Genomic DNA, 21,196 nt, shown 5'->3' on the forward strand with positions numbered 1-21,196 from the left:
CTGATTTCAAAACTTACTACAAAGCTACAGTAATCAAAACAATCTGGTACTAGTATAAGGATAGACACATAGACCAATGAAATAGAAGAGAGAGCCCAGAAAAAAGCCCTTACATATACGGTCAATTGCTTTTTTTGACAAGAATACCAAGACCATCCAATGAGGAAAGGAAAGTCTTTCCAACAAAAGGTGCTGAGAAAATTGGATATCCACGTGCAAAAGAATAAAATTAGACCTTTACTTTAAACCATATACAAAAATTAACTCAATATGGATTAAAGACCTAAATTTAAGAGCTAAAACAATAAAACTCTTAGAAAAAAACATAGGTGAATATCTTCATAACCTCATATTCTTAATACCAAAAGCACAAGCAATAACAGAAAAATAGGACTTAATCAAAATTTAAAACTTTTGTGCATCAAAGAATACTATCAAGAGAGCAAAAAGACAACCCACAGAATGGGAGACAATATTTGCACATCATATATTTGATAAGGGATTAGTATCCAGACTATATAAAGAATTCCTAAAACTCAACAACAAAAAGACAAACAACCCAATTAAAAAAAACATGCAAAGGGGGGGCCAGGCCGGTGGCATAGTGGTTAAGTTCATGTGCTCCGCTTCAGAGGCCCGAGGTTTGCAGCTTGGGATCCCAGGCACGGACCTACACACCGCTCATCAAGCCATGCTGTGGTGGTATCCCACATACAAAATACAGGAAGGTTGGCAGGGATGTTAACTCAGGGACAATCTTCCTCAAGCAAAAAGAGGAAGATTAGCAACAGATGTTAGCTCAGGGGCCAATCTGCCTCACAAAAAGAGAAAAAAAAAACCACACAAAAACATGCGAAGGATTTGAATAGCCATCTCTCCAAAAAAATATATAAATGGCCAATAAACACATGAAAAGATGTTCAACATTATTAGTCATTAGGGAAATGCAAATCGAAACCACAAGGAATTACCACTTCATATACATTAGGATGACTATTATCAAACAAATGGGAAATAACAAATGTTGGTGAGGATGTGGAGAAATTGGAATACTCGTACATTGCTGATGGGAATGTAAAATGGTGCAGCCACAATGGAAAACATTTTGGAGGTCCCTCAAAAAATTGAACATAGAATTACCATATGATCCAGCAATTTTACTCCTAACTTTATACCCAAAATAATTGAAAAGAGGGACTCAAAGAGATATCTGTATAGCAATATTCATAGTGGCATTATTCACAACAGCTCAAAGGTGAATTCCACAGATGAATGGATAAACAAAATGTGGTATATACATACAATGAAATAATATTCAGCCATAAAAAGGAATGAAGTTCTTATACATGCTCCAACATGGATGAACCCTGAAAACTACGTGAAATGAAATAAGCCTGACACGAAAGGATAGGTACTGTATGATTCCATTCATATGAGATATCTACAATAGGCAAATTCATAGAGACAGAAAAGTAGAAGAGAGGTTACCAGGGGCTAGTGGGAGGGGAGAACAGGGAGTTATTGTTTAATGGGTGCAGAGTTTTTGTTTGGGATCACGAAAAAATTCTGGAAATAGATAGTAGTAACAATTAAACAACATTGTGAATGTACTTAATGCCACTGAATTGCACACTTAAAAAATGGTAAATGGTAAATTTTGTTATATATATTTTACCACAATTTAAAAAAATGAGTGAGTTCTCAGTTTTTCCTAAAAAATGTATCAGGACTTTATATTTTCTTTCTTCCTTTTTTTTTTTCAGGAACAAAGGGGAAGAGAGGCACCAAACACAGCTTCAATTTACCTATGTCTTAACACCTATCAATGGACTCATTTTCTTTTTTTTTGGTGTGGGAGATTTTGCTCTGAGCTCACATCTGTTGTCAATCTTCCTCTTTTTTTTTCCTTGAGGAAGATTAGCACTGAGCTAACATCTGTGCCAATCTTCCTCCACTTTGTATGTGGGTTGCCACCACAGCATGGCTTGATGAGTGGTGTAGGTCCACACTGGGATTCAAACCCGCGAACGTGGGCCACTGAAGTGGAGTACGCCGGACTTAACCACTATGCCATGGGCCGGCCCTCAATGGACTCTCTTTAAACAAAGTTCTTCCCCCTTGTTAAATGATTACATTATAGAAAAATTGAAAAAAGAAAACAAAAGGATTAATATCAAAATTCCACTATTATTAGCATTTTGTATGACTTTCTAGTGTTTTTAATAATGAAGCCAAATACATGCCCATAATAAATTCCTATAGTGCTTAACCACAGAATAAGTGAGTGCCAATCTTATTAATAAGTTACCAGATCTGGTTGCATGTTTCACAGAAACTTGTCCTAAAGCACTCTAGTCCTCTCATTTTACTTTGAGACTTTAAAATGGAAAACAGTATGCTATTACTTATGACACCTGCTTTCTGAATATAATGCATTGTTTTTTCTGTTCTCCTCTGGAATATAAAGCAGTTTGTTCTTTCCCTTAAAAAACTACCTGGCTACCTAAATTCAGAAAAGCTTTTTCAATGCTTTTGGTGAAAAGCATCTGAAAGTGATATTGTAAGTTATGGGCATAGAGAAATATGTTTTAACACTTCTCTTTCCACTTGGCCAATTCAGTTTCTCTTGCCCAGGAATTAAAAGGCACACAACATAGAACCACATAATCTCCATGAGTTTCAGATATATGTTCAATAAACTTAACAAATGAGAAAAAAAACAAAGTAGGTAACTCAAATGAGTTTCTTCCCCTACTTCCAATTCACTGTCCTGGGAAGAACTGGCATCAGCTTTCCTCTTGCCCCGGTTCTTGCCGGTCATGTTTTTCCTGGACTGGTCATCAGCATCTTTACTTGGTGTAGTCTGGGACAAAGATGGGCTTGTAGAAGGGTCTCCTGGAGAGGAAAAGTGAGACATATATTGCCAGTGGTCACAGGCTCTAAGAACCAGAGCAGGAAGAGGGTCAGCAGGGTCTCTACCCTTAAGAATCATTTGCTGGGATGCAGGTTGGAAAACCTTCATGGAGGTTGGAAAACCTTCACCTAAGCAATTTGGGAATGTAGACCTAGGCACTGAGCATCAATAGCTCCTAACATCACAAAGAGTTATAACTAGAATGTGCATGCCTGTCTCCCAATGGAAGAACACATCTATGAAACTGTTTTGCCAAAAAAAACTGAACCTGAATCTGATCAAGCTTCTAGATTAGGGTTTCTCAACTTGCCACAACTGACATTTTGTGCCAGATAATTTTTGTGAGGGGATGTCCTGTGCACTGTAGGATGTTTGGTTAAGCAACATCCTTGACCTCTACCCACTGGATGCCAGTAGCACCCGACACCCACTGTGACAATCAAAAATATTTCCATACATTGCCAAATGTCCCCAGGGCAGCACAAAATCACCTCTAGTTGAAAACTGCTGCTCTAGATCCATTTACCAATTTACAATAAAATACAGAAGGCAGTAGGACATGTTAAACTACCCTATAAAAGTATAATTGGCAAAATTCAGACTGGGAAATGATATGGGATAAATAATCCAGTTTCTTCAACAAATAAAGTACAAGGGTGAATAAAAAAAGAGATGAGGGAATTTACAGGTTACAAGAGACAAAATGCATATCCACCAATCACAATGTATGGACCTTACTTGGATCCAAATTTAAACAAATTGTAAAAAGAATAACAAAACTCCTAACATAGATGAGAAAACTGGAAACATGAATACCTTTTGGTATTTTATGATATTAAGGAATCATTGTTGAATTGTTTTAGATGGGATAATGGCATTGTGGTTATGTTAATGAATACTTATCTTTTAGAGATAAGATACCTGGAATTTGGGGAGGGAATTTGATAAAGTATAGTTGAAATAAGACTGCCTATGAGTTTGGGCCGGCCCCGTGGCTTAGCGGTTTGGATCCTCGGCACGCACCGACGCACTGCTTCTCCGGCCATGCTGAGGCCGCGTCCCACATACAGCAACTAGAAGGCTGTGCAACTATGACATACAACTATCTACTGGGGCTTTGGGGAAAAAAAAAAAAAAAAAAAGGAGGAGGATTGGCAATAGATGTTAGCTCAGAGCCAGTCTTCCTCAGCAAAAAATGAGGAGGATTAGCATGGATGTTAGCTCAGGGCTGATCTTCCTCACAAAAAAAAAAAAAAAAAGAAAGAAGATTGCTTATGAGTTTTTAATTATTGAAGATGGATGGTGGATACATAAGGTACTATACTATTCTGACAACCTCTATGTTTGAAATTCTGTTATTAAAAAGTTAAAATTGTTATGAAGAAGAAAGATATTTAGAGAAATAAATTCAAAATTACGTCATCAACACATAATTATTTCAAAGTTATTTAAGTTTGAAGCAGTAACCATGTGTATGTCCATTTACTTAGAAGACAGGTAAAGGCAGGATGCACAGAAAGCTGCTTTAGTTGATGTAGAGCACTGTTGTTGTTGTTGTTGTTGTTGTTTTGGTGAGGAAGATTGTCACTGAGCTAACATCTGTGCCAATCTTCCTCTATTTTGTATGTGGGATGCCACCACAGCATGGCCTGATGAGTAGTGTGTACCTCCGCGCCCAGGATCCGAACCCTTGAACCCTGGGCCGCCAAAGCGGAGCACACAAACTTAACCACTACGCCACCGGGCTGGCCACAAAGAGCATTGTTTTTAAAAATGCATCAGTGCTAACAATAAATAGTTCTTCAAGTTATATGACATGACAGCGAACCACCAAATTTTCATGAAAAATAGAGATAAATAAAAAGTATGTGCATATGTTTATTGAATGTTTGTATAAAGCCTTTATGTCAGGACAACCTGGACATCATAATTCATCAACACATTTCAAAGCTTAATGTATAGGTTTAAATTTGCAGGTTAAATATTATGTATTTCTTTGAGGGAAAAGGACCACAGCTTTCCTCAGAATCTTACAGGGATCCTTGACACAGAAAACAGAACAGACTGCTGTTCTGAGGCCTTAGCGGAAGTCTAAAATATGCGTAGACTAAAACTGAGTCCTCCAACTTTTATCAAAATGTGCCAAGAATCTGAAGTGCCCTGTGAGAAGCATCTTAAAGCTTCCAGGAGGGTGGAGTAGGAGTCATAAATACAGTCTTTTCATTCTTGGTACTTTTCTGTTCACAGCATCAGGTATTACATTTAGCCTTCCAAATACTCATCACAGTTTGGTTCCAATGTCTAAATACTCCTCACCTGAGGGAAAGCCAATAGCATGGTAACAGTGACTCAGACCAGAACAAAATAATCTTTACCATCTCCTGTTGGATGAAATGCCCTTAAGTCAAAGTTTTTAGAGCTGCGGTGCTTACCAGAGGAAAGTCTCTGTGCTGCAGGCGCAGGTACCATGACACTAGGCTTCTCCGTCTGGTATGTGGCTGCTGCTAATGTGGTACTCTCAGCATCGCTGTTAGTCTGGCCTGTGACTCCAAAGCTGGAACTGGGGTAGCAGGCCTGGTACTGACTCTGACCAAGGATAGTATAGGTGGGATAGTCCTGTAGGCCAAAGGGAATAAGGGAGGAAAACAAGACTCTTAGAAAGAGCATAACAAGAGACTTTCATGTCCTTCTTATTTGTCATTATTTTCCTAAAACATTAATTTGACTTCTCATTTACCTATCTATATCTTCCACCTAAACCAATGATTTTCAAAATGCATTCTGTGGAAACCTAAGAGTCAAAAGGAGATGCCTCAGGGGCTGTCTTTGGGATGAAGGGATGGAAGGGTCCCATGTACTTTACACACAATGTCCCTTTTTCTACTATAATAGTTCTTTTTTTTTTCTATTTTATGTACTGAATTTCTATATAAATTTCTGCACAGAATTTCTGAAGGGAAGATTCTACTCTTTAAGAAGTTTATAGGGGCCAGCCCCATGGCGTAGCGGTTAAGTGCACGCGCTCTGCTGCTGGTGGCCCAGGTTTGGATCCTGGGCACGTTCCAACACAACGCTTGTCAGGTCATGCTGTGGTGGCGTCCCACATAAAGTGGAGAAAGATCGGCATGGATGTTAGCTCAGGGCCAGTCTTCCTTAGCAAAAAGAGGAGGATTGGCATGGATGTTAGCTCAGGGCTGATCTTCCTCACAAAAAAAAAAAAAAAGGAAGTTTATAAACCACTGCACTAGATGGTAGTGCTTCTAAGGATAGATGAGCTTAAACAAAAGAGCACATATCCTAACATTCAAGTTTCCCAGTTTAAAAACCAAGTATCTCTCTTTCTTTTTAAAATAATCAAGTTTTCTTTAAAAATAAAGTTTCTTTAACATATTTGGAGGGAACTTTTGGTGGTTTCACGAGCACATACATGTTAAAACTTATCAAATTGTACAATTTAAATCTGTGCAGTCTAATGTATGTCAATTTTACCTTAACAAAGCTATAAAAAATGGGTATGACAGCTCACGTACCTTAAAAAAAATTCAATTGATATTGATGTTGGCAACAAGTAGAAAGAAGCTAACTGACTAGAACAATTATTTATAAAGAGAACCGAGCATCTACCATAACCCAAATATAATTCACAGTGTGTGTATTTGTGTATGGGCGGGAGAAGGAAATATTAAAGAAAAGAATAAGTCATACTAGCTGAACTTAAGGGAGTTAAAAATCTAGCAGGAGAGAAGACAAAAAAAATTTCCAAAAAATTGGCAATAAATTATATGTCAAATGAGTGAATACAAAGGAAGACAACTATCACCTCAGATTGTGGCAGTCAGAGAGCTTTCTGAGATAGAGGAAATAAGAACATGAATAGGCCCTGAAAAGGTTTACTCAGGCGACAGAGATGTTGAGTCTGGTTGAAACAAAGGATCTCTGTAGGTTTGAATGAGTGGTTAAGGAACATGGCTTGGATTCTTTAGGCAATGGTGCATACCTTGTGTGGGGGCAGGAAATGGGGACTATCAAATTCAAATCAACAAATAAAAATCAACTACACCAGCCCCGTGGCATAGTGGTTGGGTTTGGTGCAATCTGCTTCGGTGGCCCAGGTTCATGGGTTCGGATCCTCAGTGCGGATCTACATCATTCGTCAGCCATGTTGTGGTGGTGACCCACATACAAAATAGAGGAAGACTGGCATGGATGTTAGCTCAGGGCTAATCTTCCTCAAGCAAAAAAAGAGGAAGATTGGCAACAGATGTTAGCTCAGGGCGAATCTTCCTCAGTAAAAAAATAAATAAAATAAAAAAAAATACAAAAAGATTCTGAGTAGGTGAGTGACAGGATAAAAAGTGGCATTTAGAAAAAATTAATTGGATAGTGTTTTAGAAAATGGACAGGTACAGGGGAAAACTGGAGACGAGATGAACAGTTAACTATGGTAATTCAGGATGAAAGGGGAAAAAACCCCAAACATGGGAATGACAGCGAAAATGAAAAAGAAAGAAAGAATTCCAGAAATGGTTGGATTAGGGATGGATAAGGAAAAAAACTGAAGACGACTGGTCTGGTTTAACGCCTAGGTTTATTTAAAAATGGTGTCATTAACAAGAATTGAGAAGGCATGAGGAAAAGTGGTTTCACTTCTGGAGGACAAGGAGTCAGAAGACAGGGTAGAATGAAAGGCTGGTTTTAGATATGATGAACTTAGGGAAATAGCAGGACATGAAAGAAAAAATGTCCATCAATCAGCAGGAAGCTTACAGATATCATGAGGTCAGGACTAGAACCTTCATTCTGGAGGTAGTAAATGGACATTCTGAATATGGTTAAACACTCCTGGGGATGAAGTAATAAACATGTGGAAAACTACATAGACTATCCATGATAGAAGACAGGATCAAAAAGAAAAGCTATGAAAGGGAGAGAGATAGAGAGTACCCTGAAGAGTGCCAACAAATATTTGTGGACTAAAAGAATGAACAAATGCAAGAACAGTCACAAAAAAAAAATGAACCAGAATAGTAATGTTAAGTGCAGCCAGAAAAAGAGATCCATAGAGACAGCAGTCGATAATACTAATCGCTGCAGAGAAAACAACAAACAAAAACATAACAACAAAAACAAAAAACCCTACTAAAACACTGAAGATGTTTACCAGTGATCCAAGCATAAAGAGTTAATAGAACAGTGATCAAGACCAGACCACACAGAATTCACAAAGGAATGAGTGGCTAAATAAAAAAATGAAAGTAATATTTATTCATTCCACAAACATTTATTATGTGCCTTTAATGTGAGTGCCAGGCATTTTTCTGAACTCTGGGAATATATAAGAGAACAAAACAGAAAAATAAATCCCTACTCTCATGGAGTTTACCTTCTAGCAGGAATGGGGCAGTAGGTAGAGACACACATAGTAGATAAAGGAGCAAATATAACCATATCATCGACAGACTTAGCAGAGGAATGTGAGAAACTGGATGGTAGCCTGAGAAACCATCCAGGGTCCTAGACCTAAGGGCATTCAGAAAAATGTCTCTCCATGGCCCATATTAGTTGTTTCAAAGACTGGCAAACTGATCATGGAAAAAGAGAGGAAGAGCGAGCTAGATGAACTATATCAAACAGGGTTAACAAAAGTAGCACCGTACCTGGTTTGAGATGCTGGAAACTGCTGCTGTTGGAATATTGGCAATTGTAGATGAAGTGGATATCAGGCTGGCATTTGTGCTTGAAGCTACAGGATTGAGAGTGTTAAAAGATATTACAGATACTACGTAAAAGGGGAGAAGAAATTGAAAATATATTGTGTCAAGTAAACAGATCTACAAGGAGATAAAAAACATTGGCAAAGGAAACAAATACTAGTTTTGCTCTTTTGCATGCCATACCTTAATTTAGACTTATTAGAAATAAAAGAGTTCTTGGGGCCAGCCCAGTGGCGCAAGCGGTTGGGTGCACGTGCTCCGCTGCAGCGGCCCAGGGTTCGCCGGTTCGGATCTCGGGCGCACACCAATGCACCGCTTGTCAGGCCACACTGTGGCAGGCCTCCCATATAAGGTGGAGGAAGATGGGCGTGGATGTTAGCCCAGGGCCAGTCTTCCTCAGCAAAAAAAAAAAAAAAAAAAGAAGAGGGGCATCGGTAGATGTTAGCTCAGGGCCGATCTTCCTCACAACAACAAAAAAAGAAATCAAAGAGTTCAAACATTTTTTTGTTTCAGCTTGAGTCTCCAACTTCTCCTACTAAAGTCCTAGAAGGATACATAATACAATGCACTGGCTCATAGTAATTATACCAATGAAATCAGAAGCTAAACCAAATCACTCCAGTCCATCTCCTTTGGCAGTTGAAAAACGACTCACCTGCAACGTGACCTACTGACAATCAGAAGAAACAGGAGCTCTGGTAAATCCACATGTAAATCCTACATTGTGATATTTACTGTCACTTGCCCCAAATTATGCCTTTCCTGATGCAACATAATCACTTTGAGAAACAGAGCGGGTCCTCCAAATTCTAAAGTGCTTGGAGTTGCTTCTTGTGCTCTACTAAAATAATGAATTATTAATGTGGATCAACAAACACCATGATCTGGCATTTAATGATTTTACCAATGAGACTAGAAAAACTTGGAAAATATAAAATATTATTCTGGGCAGGTAAAAATGTACTTAGGCTGCCTGTCTTAGGACAAGGAATTTGGGTTAAGTTTTTCATACCCTTTGATCACAGATTCCACCAGGGTTTTAATCAAATCCTCAGTGACTAGTATTTGCCACAGTGACTTTTTTCAAGTGGACAATGTAATTGAGATTGTGACGTACTGGTCTTGAACGCCTTTCCCTCACTTACCATAAGCACCCTTAGACATGGTTCCCACTGTAGTCACACACACCATAAGTGTTTGCCATCAGGTAGACCTGACTATCTGACTATCTATCCCATTAGCAACAAAGTCCTTTGAGGGAACGTTAATAGGAAAACCTTCACTAAGAACAGGGAAAGTGAACAAATGTAGCAGAAACGTGAGAGTACTGTTCAAAATCAGAAGGATCTTTTATCCCTTTCCCCAGGGGTACTCTGCCTAGAAGAAAGTCTAGAAGAGATTAAGGTAAGTTAGACACAAGAAACAGCTATTGCTGCAACCCCAGCTTTCAGATGAAGAACGTAGGACAAAGAAGAGTTCAAGTAATTTGTCCACAGCCATGGAGCTAGTGGCAGACAGACAAGATGACAAGCGGGATCTCCCAATTCTTCATCCAGTGCCCTTTCCTCAGAGTCAGTGGCTAGGTAGGGATCAAATTTCCTGACTATCCAGTGAGATTTTCTTTTCCCCAGTACTCCCTTCCCCAGGGGAACTAAAGGACTCTTAAAAGTTTACTTTCATAAACAACTAAATGAAATAGATTTTATAACTTTACAGATGGTATTTTCTTCCCAACAATATTCACCTTCTTCTCTGCTATGGCTTAACCTATTTTTTTTTTCCTAAGGGGAAGTAATAAAAAATTACTGTACATAGGCTAGATGACTCTATAAGTAGTTTTTAATCATTATTATGGGAAAAGAATTTTGAGTAGATTCCAGATTCTATTACCAGTCCATTACACTGGCAGGCCTGCAATAAAGCAGACTGAATATAGGTGATTTAAGGTGGGAAAGAAAATGAAGAACTTATTTAGTCTCTTAAGTTTATCTCTTTCAGCAAAGAAATTTCTAGCTCAATTTTTCTTTGGCCCTCGTTCTAGCATATACTCCTCTTTTCCTCCTTTAATTCTGTTCTACCTCCTAAATAAAATATAAATGGTTAGAGGTACAACATTCATATCTGATCTCTACACACATGGGAAAAAACGTATGCTGACTGACAAGGCGGTTTTATAAATTTAACAATTTTCAGACCATTTACTGAATTGGGCTGAAGGGAAAAAGGTAGACCTTACAAACAATTGGCCACGTACTCTTATTATCTCAACCAGGAAGTTTAATGACTTGATCTGCTAATTGTTGATATTGTCTAAGTTTTTAACAAGTATCATACTAAAAATCACAAATTACTCTCAGCAATCGTGGCTTCTATTATAGGAAATGTTGGCCTGGTGACCTGGAAAGTTTATAGGGCTCAATTAACACCTTTTTCTCCAACTCAAACAAATCATTTCTAACATGTGTCATTCATTCATTCATTCATTCATTCAGCAAACCAGGGTCTACTATGTGCCCAGAATCTGTTCCAGCCACTGAGGAACAGAGTAGTGAACAAGACAAAGTCCCTGCCCTCATGGAGTTTAAATTCTAGTGACAGAAGTTAGATGATAATTAAATAAATAATACTTATCTAGGCTCTCGTAATCATCACTGAACCCAAGCTAAACTCATCTAAAAATGTACACAAGTACTGCATGCCCTAGTCCCACACAGCAATGACTGAAAAGCCAGGCATCTCAAAAAAAGTACTAATCATCCTGCATAAATATACACATATGGAGGTCTCAACAAAAAAAATATTCAATTGCAGATTTAAAAAACAAAAGCAGCAGCAATAAAATATGCAATAAAAAGTACAAATTTAGAGGCTCAAATAAAACTCAAGTGGTAACTCCTATTGACATATATCTAAAGGCTATTAGTTCTCCAAATGCCAAGGGCATGGCCAACTGTTTTTGGATAGTCCTCACTTCTCTTTTCACAATGGAGCTGTGAAATCACAGAAAGACAAAGCTTCTGAGAACAATGCCCCACTAGAGGTCCACCTAACATAGTCAATATACAGAGATAGCTTTAATCAGAAGACTGGTTATAGAACCGTGAGAGGTACAGCTGAATTAAGTGACATTGCCCCAAAGCTAGAGGGTTAACCTGAGGGTTAATGGCATATAAAAGCTGGTGCAAGATTTACTTTCTATCCACCTCTCTAATTTTATATAAGTCTCTCCACCACCCTTGCTCATCCTGGCTTTCGAGTTACTCAAAATAAGACAAACTCTTTCCCACTTGAGGACCTTTGCAATGTTGCTCTCTCTGCCTGGACTGTTTACCTCGGCCTGTCTCTCTCGCCCTCCCAGCATGATGGCTCCTCCTCAGCATGTCTGCTTCCTCAGAGAGACTCTCTCTGACTTCTCCATTAAAACTAACTCCTTTCTTGTTTTCCCATTCATAGCAATCTATTCTTTTTTTCCCTTTCAAAACACTTTTCAAAATCTACTTATTTACTTACTTGCTTGTTTTCTGTCTCTACCACTAGTCTGTAAGCTCCATGAAGGCAGACTCTTAGTATCTTATTCACTACCTCCAATACATCTAGCAAAGCACCTGGCATATAGTAGGTGATGCTCAATAAATACTTGTGGGATTCATGTATACTTCGTATACATGTATATTCATGTATATTGTGGGATTCACGTCTAGTATGTCGAGGTCACCAAAAACAAGGAAAGGCTGAAAAACCACACGGTCAAGAGGAGCCTAAGGAGACACAACAATTAAATGAAACGAAAAAGGACATCAGGAAAAAACTAAGGAAATCTGAATAAACTAGGGACTTAGTTAATAATAACGTACCAATATTGTTCATTAATTATAACAAATGCTCATTCTAATGACACATGTTAATGATAGGGGAAATCGTGTGCAGGGTGGGAAGATATATAACTTTGTACCATTTGCTCAATTTTCTGTAAATCTACAACTATTCTAAAAAATAGTCTATTAAAAAAAATCTCCTGGTCAATGAAAGATTATTGTGTACCACCAACAATATGAGAGTCCAAAGACATTCTTTAAAAATCAAGATTGAGTTAAAATTAATTTTGAAATTTCTGAAAGTAATTTTGCCACTTGAATATTAATCATTTAAACCATCTCAACTGAAGAAAATAACCAGAGATTTGGCCACAGTCACAGTCATTCTAGGAAAAGACTGATATAAAGAAGCCAGATATACTTAGTTAAAGGGTTTTCATGAGCGTTGAGGTATAAACTAAAGAAAAGGTTTTGATCAGAGTTGATCAAGCCAGAAGGGGAATTTGGTTTTTGAGATAATTACCCTAACTTCCTCACAGAAGATAGGCTGTTGTCAATTGCAGAATGCTTTGGGGTGGGATGAGGAGACACTGCTGTTTGGACCACTTAAAAAAAAAATCGATACAATGTCCTTTGTTTTCATTCTGTGGAATGACTGGGTAATTACATAGGGGGAAGGAAGAAGCCCTGGATGGCTTACATTCATTATCCATGCTAAAGGAAATGAAAAGTGGGGGTGAGGAGAGTGATACTGATAGCAGAGAACGCAGGTAATTCAAATCAGCCAATAATACCCATATTTCATTTCAGCCAATTGTTTCAACTTGTTTTCTACCAATTTTTTCCTCAAAATAAATGGCAAAAAGTAATAACTTGATGATTAACTTCTGCTTTAATTTGACCCTGTGCTGAAGTTCTAATGAACAATAAAATGGGCCAATAGGTTAACCAGATAAAGGAGGAAAAATGAATTTAGATATTTGCCCATACAGGTTCTCAATTATGGGACAGTTGATATTGATACCATGACTTTAATATTGAAAATCATAAATATTGCATTCATGCTCTGGGGCGAGACTGCCAGCTTACCTCCTGACTTCATTATTTACTAACTCTGTGACCTTGGACAAGCTACCTCGCTTTTCTATGTCTTACGCTCCCCATCTGTAAAATGGGATTAATAATAGTACTCCCCTCATAGATGTGTTGTCAAGATTACATGAGTAACACTCATCTATTACTTAAAACAATGCTAAGAACATAGTAAGCACTTAATAAATACCAGCAATGATCATTATTAGCAAAATGGGGGAAACTAGGTGAATCAATCAAAACAGAAAAATGTACTAACAGATAAGTTAGGATAGTGGTTAATGAAGTTTAAAGGATATTTTCATGACCCTTTTAAATCAGTGGGTCCTGAAAGACCCCAAAAAGGTGATTCCTCTTGTTTTACAAGAAAGGAGAAGAGAGCACAGCTATCAGGTTCCTCAAACTCAAGAGAGAACTACAGAGGAGTGGTGGTTCTACACCTTGGAAGAGGGTTATTAATATAAAAGAAGAGACACGACCTAGGTGTAGTCATTAGGGATATATCTGTTTAGGAGGGACTTGGCTATTAGATTTGCCTGTAGTTGGACCCAAAAGGCTTACCAACCTAGAGAAACACTTTATAAAAATGAAAGGAGGTAGGGGCCAGCCCAGTGGCACAGCGATTAAGTGTGCACGTTCCGCTTTGGCGGTCCGGCGTTTGCAGGTTCGGATCCTGGGCGTGCACCGACGCACGGCTTGTCAAGCCATGCTGTGGCGGCGCCCCATATAAAGTAGAGGATGATGGGCACGGATGTTAGCCCATGGCCAATCTTCCTCAGCAAAAAAAAGAAGAGTATTGGCATTGGATGTTAGCTCAGGGCTTATCTTCCTCACACACACAAAAAAAAAAAAAATGAAAGGAGGTAGAGGAGAAGACAGGCAAAGTATGCTCTTGAGTTTTTTCCCTCCTGGTTTGTTTCCATTTTAGAAAGAAGGGGGAGGGGACAAAGAAAAAAACAAGGGAAAATAAATAAAAAGAGGAGACTCAGTAAACAATAGGAGGTAAATGTAGCTCAGAGCAAGGTCTTAGGAATGTAGAGACCAGTTCTATTTCCAATGGACCAAGCAGAAGTAGTTCTCAATCATTTAACTGAAAACAGGTAAAACTGAAAATCAAAATATTTTGTCTCATATAATCTACATCAAAACATTTTTTCATCACCAAGGTTCATATCTTAAGAGTACCTCAGACCAGTTTTTGCTGTCCCACCCTCACCCCTCTAGCACCCATTTTATAAGGAATAAAATTTAAAAGCTAAGAGAAATCAGGAGAAAGGAGGCAGATGAGACACCAGGTATATGGACATTAATTCCCAATCTGGAGCAACGACAAATTGCCTGCATTGTATTTGCAAGGGTAGGGAATTAATTCCATAGTGCCTTTTGAGTTTCTTTGTCTTGATTCCTAATAGTCCTGTAATAATTCTAACCTTTTAGAGGAAGAAGTCAGGAAGGCAGAGATAGAGTTCAAGCTTTAATGCTATGCTTTTCATCATGAAATAGAAACAAGACTGAAATTTTTGAGCAAGAAAAATACTCTCACCAAGAAGTAGTAAATGGGGGTGGAGGTATGACCACAGCAGGAAGCAGCACACATCTCACAAAGCAGCACTCATCTCACATTCCACTCTATTTGGACCTCACATAACAGAAGTCAGCAAAGTTCTATCCCATGGAGTCTTCTGCTCATTTATAGGACAAAACGCCACTGAGACTAGAACAAAATCAGACAGGTTTTCTGGACACCAACATGCAAAAGGGAAGGCTTCAATTTTACTAAGCATTTCACAAAGGCTGAACTACTTAAGAACCACACTCCTAGGTTCTGGTTTGCCTAACACAAAAAGCATGCACAAATGCAGATATCACCCCCTTCTATTTTAGAAGACAGAGCTCCTGTATTACCCAATTTGTCTGGAGATACAGGTAGATTAAAAACAAAAAACAATAATATAATTAAAAAAACACACACAACCATGCCTATTTACCTTGAATGGGATAAGAATAATGTGCTGGGCTTGGCTGGCTTGTGGTTAACCCTGTAGTGCAGGTAAGAACACTGTGTTGACTTGGAGATGGAGTCTGAATTAAACCACTTTCAGATTTCATACCTGGCCACAATGCACCTGAATCAGATAAATTGGACCAATTACAAACAACACACTGGGACTGAGAAGCATGGTTATGCTTTCAAATATCAGCCAGTACGTTTAAAATCTAAATCTTAAAACAAAAATAAATTTGCTTGCAAGAGAAAATTATTGATTCTCCCACTTGTAATACACCACAAGCAAATACAATTTCAAAGAACTGAGGAGTGGAGTCATAGAAACAAAAATCTTGTCAAAAACTCCAATAGTGATATGTATATAAGTTCATTTCAATGGCTGGGGGAAATCGACCAGGGTTCAGAAAAAGAGCTACTGACACCCAACCGGAGTATCTGTTGTAAAGAGTGCTTGATGTTCACGTACAGTGATAAATCATTTATCCACGTTGTCAAGGTGGGAGACATTCCATGTAAGTTTAAAATTCACTTACCCATTAACAAGCACCAAATTTTTCTAAAATGTATTAAATACTTCTCTGCCTTCTTAAGCTGGTTATTTTGTTACCTTTGTTTCTTCTGATTAGGAAAGACATACCTGCTTATTTTTATAAATTAAAAACATTATAGAAATATGTAACTTAGAATAAAGTTACATACAATCCCATCATCCAGACTTAACCACTATTAGCAGTGTGCAGAAGAGTCACTCCGATTTCTTCTATGTTATTTACTAATCTTTTTTCTTCTTTTTAATAAAAATGGGATTTATACATACTGTTCATAATTTGCTTTTCCACATAATACCTCTGAGAGACATCTTTCCATCTCAGAACGTATAAATCTATCTCATACGGATAGACATCATAGCTGTTCATTTTTATTTTATTTTTATCACGATGCTCCTGAGTGACAATCTTTCTAAAATATATTTATATCCTTTCCTTCCTTCTTAGGCAGGGAGGAAACAGTGAACATACCTTTAGATTTTCTCAGAATTATTGTTACAAATATCAATACTGTGCTGTGCTATACATATTACAGAGACATCCCAGAAACTACTGTGATATGTGAAGACATTTGCTTAGTGCTAAATAGAACCCAATTATAGTTCTATGATTTTTAGGTTCTTATATCACTTTGTCTTTTTTCTGTGATCTGTCACTTCTTGACAATCTCCTGTCTCTGGCTGTATCTCCCTTTTCATTTGCAGTAAACTAGGAAACATAAACAAAGCTTTGCTTCTACATGAGAGCCTAAAGAGGTCTTTTATGAGTGAAGAGTTTCTGTGATAATTTTGGCTATGCAAAAGTCTATTTATAAAAGGCCTTACTGCCTGGTTGTTCACCGGGTTCTGAATAGTTATGAGTGCTGGATCAGTGTAGCTGAAGCTGCTAATTACATCCAAGACAGTTCATTAATCAAACACATTCCCGGTAAGAAATTAATACCAAGGCCAGCACAGTTTCAAATTCAACATTAACTCAGTTCATCTATTCCTAATCTGGTAAGGAATTTACAGAAATATAATGCTTTGATAATAAGAACCTCTCCTTCACCAGGGCATTGGGATATCTTAGTGCAACTCAGATCTGTAAAATCTGTTAATCAGTAAATATAAGAATAGTAAAGGGAAATGTGAAACTCTTAAAAGGTTGACAACGGGATATGGTAATTGCCTTGCCCCAAACTCTCAAAGCATAAAAAAAACCAAGTCATATTCTTTTCTCCCTATTAAACATATGAAATAACTTATTTGAGGAGACTGAGGAATATCAACATCTCTAGTATGAATTAGGAGAGTCGCCCCCCGCCCCTTACTTCATGATCATTTAAAAAGTCTTGTCCAGGTTACCCACAGCTAAAGTCCTTGCAATACCTGATTTTCAACAATAAAAATATTTGAGAATGATTTTTTTAGACATTTATGAAGTGAAATTTGAATATTAGTGCCATGATTCTTGGTGGCTGAGTATCACATTTTTTAGTAAATGAACTGCCAATTCAATGTCACAATAACTTTCATATTTACTGTAATCAATGCTATTTTTTTCTAAATAGGTTCTGAACCTGAGGTGTTGGATTTGTGAACATGTTTATTATTACACTGTACTGAAATACTATCTTATTAATAAGAATAGTATTAACTGAGAATGTTTTGCTAGTCTCATTATTTAGTATATTTTCTTAAAGTTTCAAAATGTAAAATGTCTATGAACTGGCCCTTCTTATAAGGTAAAAAATTAGGGCAAAATGTCTAAGACAGTAGCGGAATAGCTACTTTTGAATGTTTTTGGCTAGAAATATGAAGTAGTTATTTAATATATAATTATTTTATGAAGAATAGAGGAATCAAAGACAATATGGACACTGCCTCTAGCATCACTGTAGCCCTGCTTTTTAAGCATATAAATATCTTCCTTTAAAAGCATCCTTTCCAGAATTCAAGTAATAGGTAACATGACCAAATGGTTTGACCGTAGAGCACTATTGCCTATAGCCAAGACGAAACCAAATCCTGATTTCCCTGACGCCTAGTCCACTGCTCTATGCCTACAACTACAAAGCTTCTCAACTCGTTTTAAGCACCAAGAGCCTGATGTGGAGCAACAGCTGGTCTAACAATGGCAAAGAAGTCTGTCTCTGAGTGCTATCCTCCTGCTGCCCCACACTGGGGTCTTATCACAAACTACCCAAGTTTCTCAGCACAAATACTTCATTATTGGTTAGTCACTAACCAAACTAATCTGAGTAGTTCAGTTTATAGTAATACATATCAGAGTAGTGGATCTTCAGAGAAGATTAATTTGGTTAGCAACTGAAGTACGTCAGGGCTAGAAAAAAAGACATGAAAGGATATCTTGGCTTGTTGATTCAGTAGGTCACTGGGATGAGCTATTATAAATTCTAAGGAATTTAATCTGAGTACTTTTCCTAATTATAAAATAAGTAGATATATATTTAGAAAATTAGGAAAATATAGAAAAGGTAAAGAAAAAAAATCACATAGTCTTACCACACAGAAAAAAAATACATGCACTTCTTGCTTTTGCATGTGATTGTGTTAAGTGAAACCTGTGCATATTGGAACTGTGTCTTTGCTTTGCATGGTTCCAGGGTAACTGAGACCAAATCTGTAGTGCCTATACTCTTAACATACACAATTTTTCTTCCAAATTATTGTTCATGCACATATTTTTAAAAAATACTAACTTGGTATATTATATTGTATTTTCAGTTTTACATACTGCTTTCTTCAATAAATAATAAACTGTTTTCTTAAGATGCTAAATATTCTTTATGAACATGATTTATTATAATGGCTATATAGTTTTCCATTCTATGGATACACTGCAATTTAACACATACCTTTCAATTCACTATGTAGGTTGTTTCTAATCTTTTACTATTATAAATAATGCTGTGATGAGTATCTCGATTAGTAAATCTTTTTGTGGGTATCTCCAATCAGTTCCATAGAATAAATTCCTAGAATTGAAATTACTGAGAGAAATAGCATGAACATCCTTAAGGCTCTTGATACATACTGTCAAATTTCCATCTCACATTAAAGTTCTTTTAAAAGAAGGTAGAACAGTGGCAGCTAAGGCAATCCTTTATGAGCCCCTAAAAATAAATGAGTACCCTTTTCCTCACAGACCACTGGAAGTTAAACCTCTAATCCTCTTTCTGCCATTCCACCACATTCTCGACAGTGTGAAAAGAATATGACCACTATTCCTTTACTGTTAAAGAGCACTCATAATATAGGCTTCCTAGATTTCCTCTAGTCTTTTCTCCTTTCTTCAAGAGGAGGAAACTTTTAAATTTCAAACTCAACTCTGAGACTATCTTTTCACAAAGACCTAAACTTATGACCATTTCTGGAATTAAATAGATCTGGGTTCAATCTAATCTCAGGTATTTACTAACTGTTATGACCTCAAGCTAGTCCCCCAATCCTTCTAAATCTGTTTCCTCATCTATTAAAAGGGAAAATGCTATGACTGACTTAATTCTCAGAACAGTCCTAAGAAGTAAGACAATACTGTAAAGCATGAAGTACTCATTCTTAGCATACTTTTTGGTATAGTAAGCACTCAATAAATATTAGATAATATTATTATAATGAAATTTTTCTGAAGCCCTGTTTACATCTGAAATAAAATAACAGACTAGCTAATCTAGTTTTACTGCTAACAGGCACTAAGATTACCAGAATCTTCACAAGAAGAAAGAAATGAAGTGTTTTATATTTGAGTGAGCACATTAAAAAAAAGCCACATGTTAAAACATAAGAAGATGTCTTTAAAAAATAGTCACTTTAAAGAATATTACAAACATCTCTTTATAATTTCTTTTATAAATTTTGAGAATATGCCATATCTATCATTCATATTACCCCAACCTAAATCTTTCTCCATAAGTCTCATATTACTTAATGCTCAAATTAAGCTATTGATTATCTCTCTCTGAATTACTGACAGAAGAATTTATGAAACAAGTCTCCCTCACCTCCAAATATTAAACAAAAACAGATTAATAAAAGAGCCTGTTATTATCAATATTTCTTCACAATATAAACAATGTTTCCTTCAAGTTTTTAACAGGGATCTATCGTTTTACAGAATTTTCTTTCTTTCTTTAATACAAGGGAAATGCATAATACCTAGGACCTAAATGCACATGGCACTATGTTAAGTATTCAATAATCTAGTTCAGAAATATAATAGGAGTTTTATTTAACACTAAACAGCAGGAATGATCAACTGTTCAACAATGTCATAAACAGCTTTGGGCTTGCTAGTAATGAATTTAAATCAAAACAGAGGGTAAGAAAAACAGTATGACAATACTTACTTTATACTTGCTAGCCTATTACTAGTTGGCTGCTGAAAAATTAACTTTAATGTACACAAAAAGAAATAAACACAGAGAGTTCTGCTTCCAAAAGGACTGCTGAGTTTTGGCTGGTTAAATACACCACAAACGTAAGATTTTAGTATACTGGCTGATAACGACAGGCATGAAGGCACAGACATACAAACGAGAAACATGAGCATTTCTGTTTCTCTTCTCTCATGAAATTATCACCTACCACTATCATTAAACATAACCCCCAATTTTTGTTCCTAGTAGTTATCAGGAGCTAAAGAATGCTAAAAGCCTAAAAGTAAGAAAGCTATAACTATTATAAAAGACTAGCCAAATGGGCAAGGAAAAGTAGGAATGTAGCCAAAAGCAGGTAACACTAATACATCCAGAATCTGTGGTGATCTGTTTAGAAGATTTTTCTAATTCCCAGCTAGTTTCAGTAAAGGCTACAGAGATATAATTTTATTAACATATTGCATATTTCAAAATAATACAGTATTCTCTCAATTTTCTGACACCAGTTCTAGGGAAGGGGCAAAAAGCACATTGCATATATCTATCAATTAACAAACAGAGAGAAAAATCAGCATAGATATTAAGTGCCCAAAAGAATCTCAAACTGACTTCTAATAAATCCTTCTAATTTACAGTTCATGTCCAGGATACCTAAAACTGAAGAACCAAACTCTCTATGCACATGATAAGGTCCTACAAAATTGGAGATTTCCCCCATTCTAAG

At 37.0% G+C, this 21,196-nt stretch overlaps 1 protein-coding gene across 6 annotated transcripts in view; it reads right to left on the bottom strand.

The window, feature by feature from the left end:
- EYA3 (EYA transcriptional coactivator and phosphatase 3) overlaps positions 1 to 21,196 on the bottom strand; it is a 99,911-nt gene that overhangs the window by 27,895 nt on the left and 50,820 nt on the right. For 5 of the 6 annotated variants that reach the window (XM_058553395.1, XM_058553397.1, XM_058553398.1 and 2 more), the window contains 4 exons: positions 15,524 to 15,661; positions 8,572 to 8,657; positions 5,347 to 5,530; positions 2,756 to 2,895 (listed from right to left, as the gene is read on the bottom strand). In XM_058553395.1, coding sequence (XP_058409378.1) covers positions 2,756 to 2,895; positions 5,347 to 5,530; positions 8,572 to 8,657; positions 15,524 to 15,661 — 548 coding nt within the window. The remainder of the gene's footprint in view (positions 1 to 2,755; positions 2,896 to 5,346; positions 5,531 to 8,571; positions 8,658 to 15,523; positions 15,662 to 21,196) is intronic. The other variant, XM_058553399.1, reaches the window with a different exon arrangement.

The sequence above is a fragment of the Diceros bicornis genome, chromosome 13 (genome assembly GCF_020826845.1).
Source record: "Diceros bicornis minor isolate mBicDic1 chromosome 13, mDicBic1.mat.cur, whole genome shotgun sequence".
NCBI classification, from domain to species: Eukaryota; Metazoa; Chordata; class Mammalia; order Perissodactyla; family Rhinocerotidae; genus Diceros; species Diceros bicornis.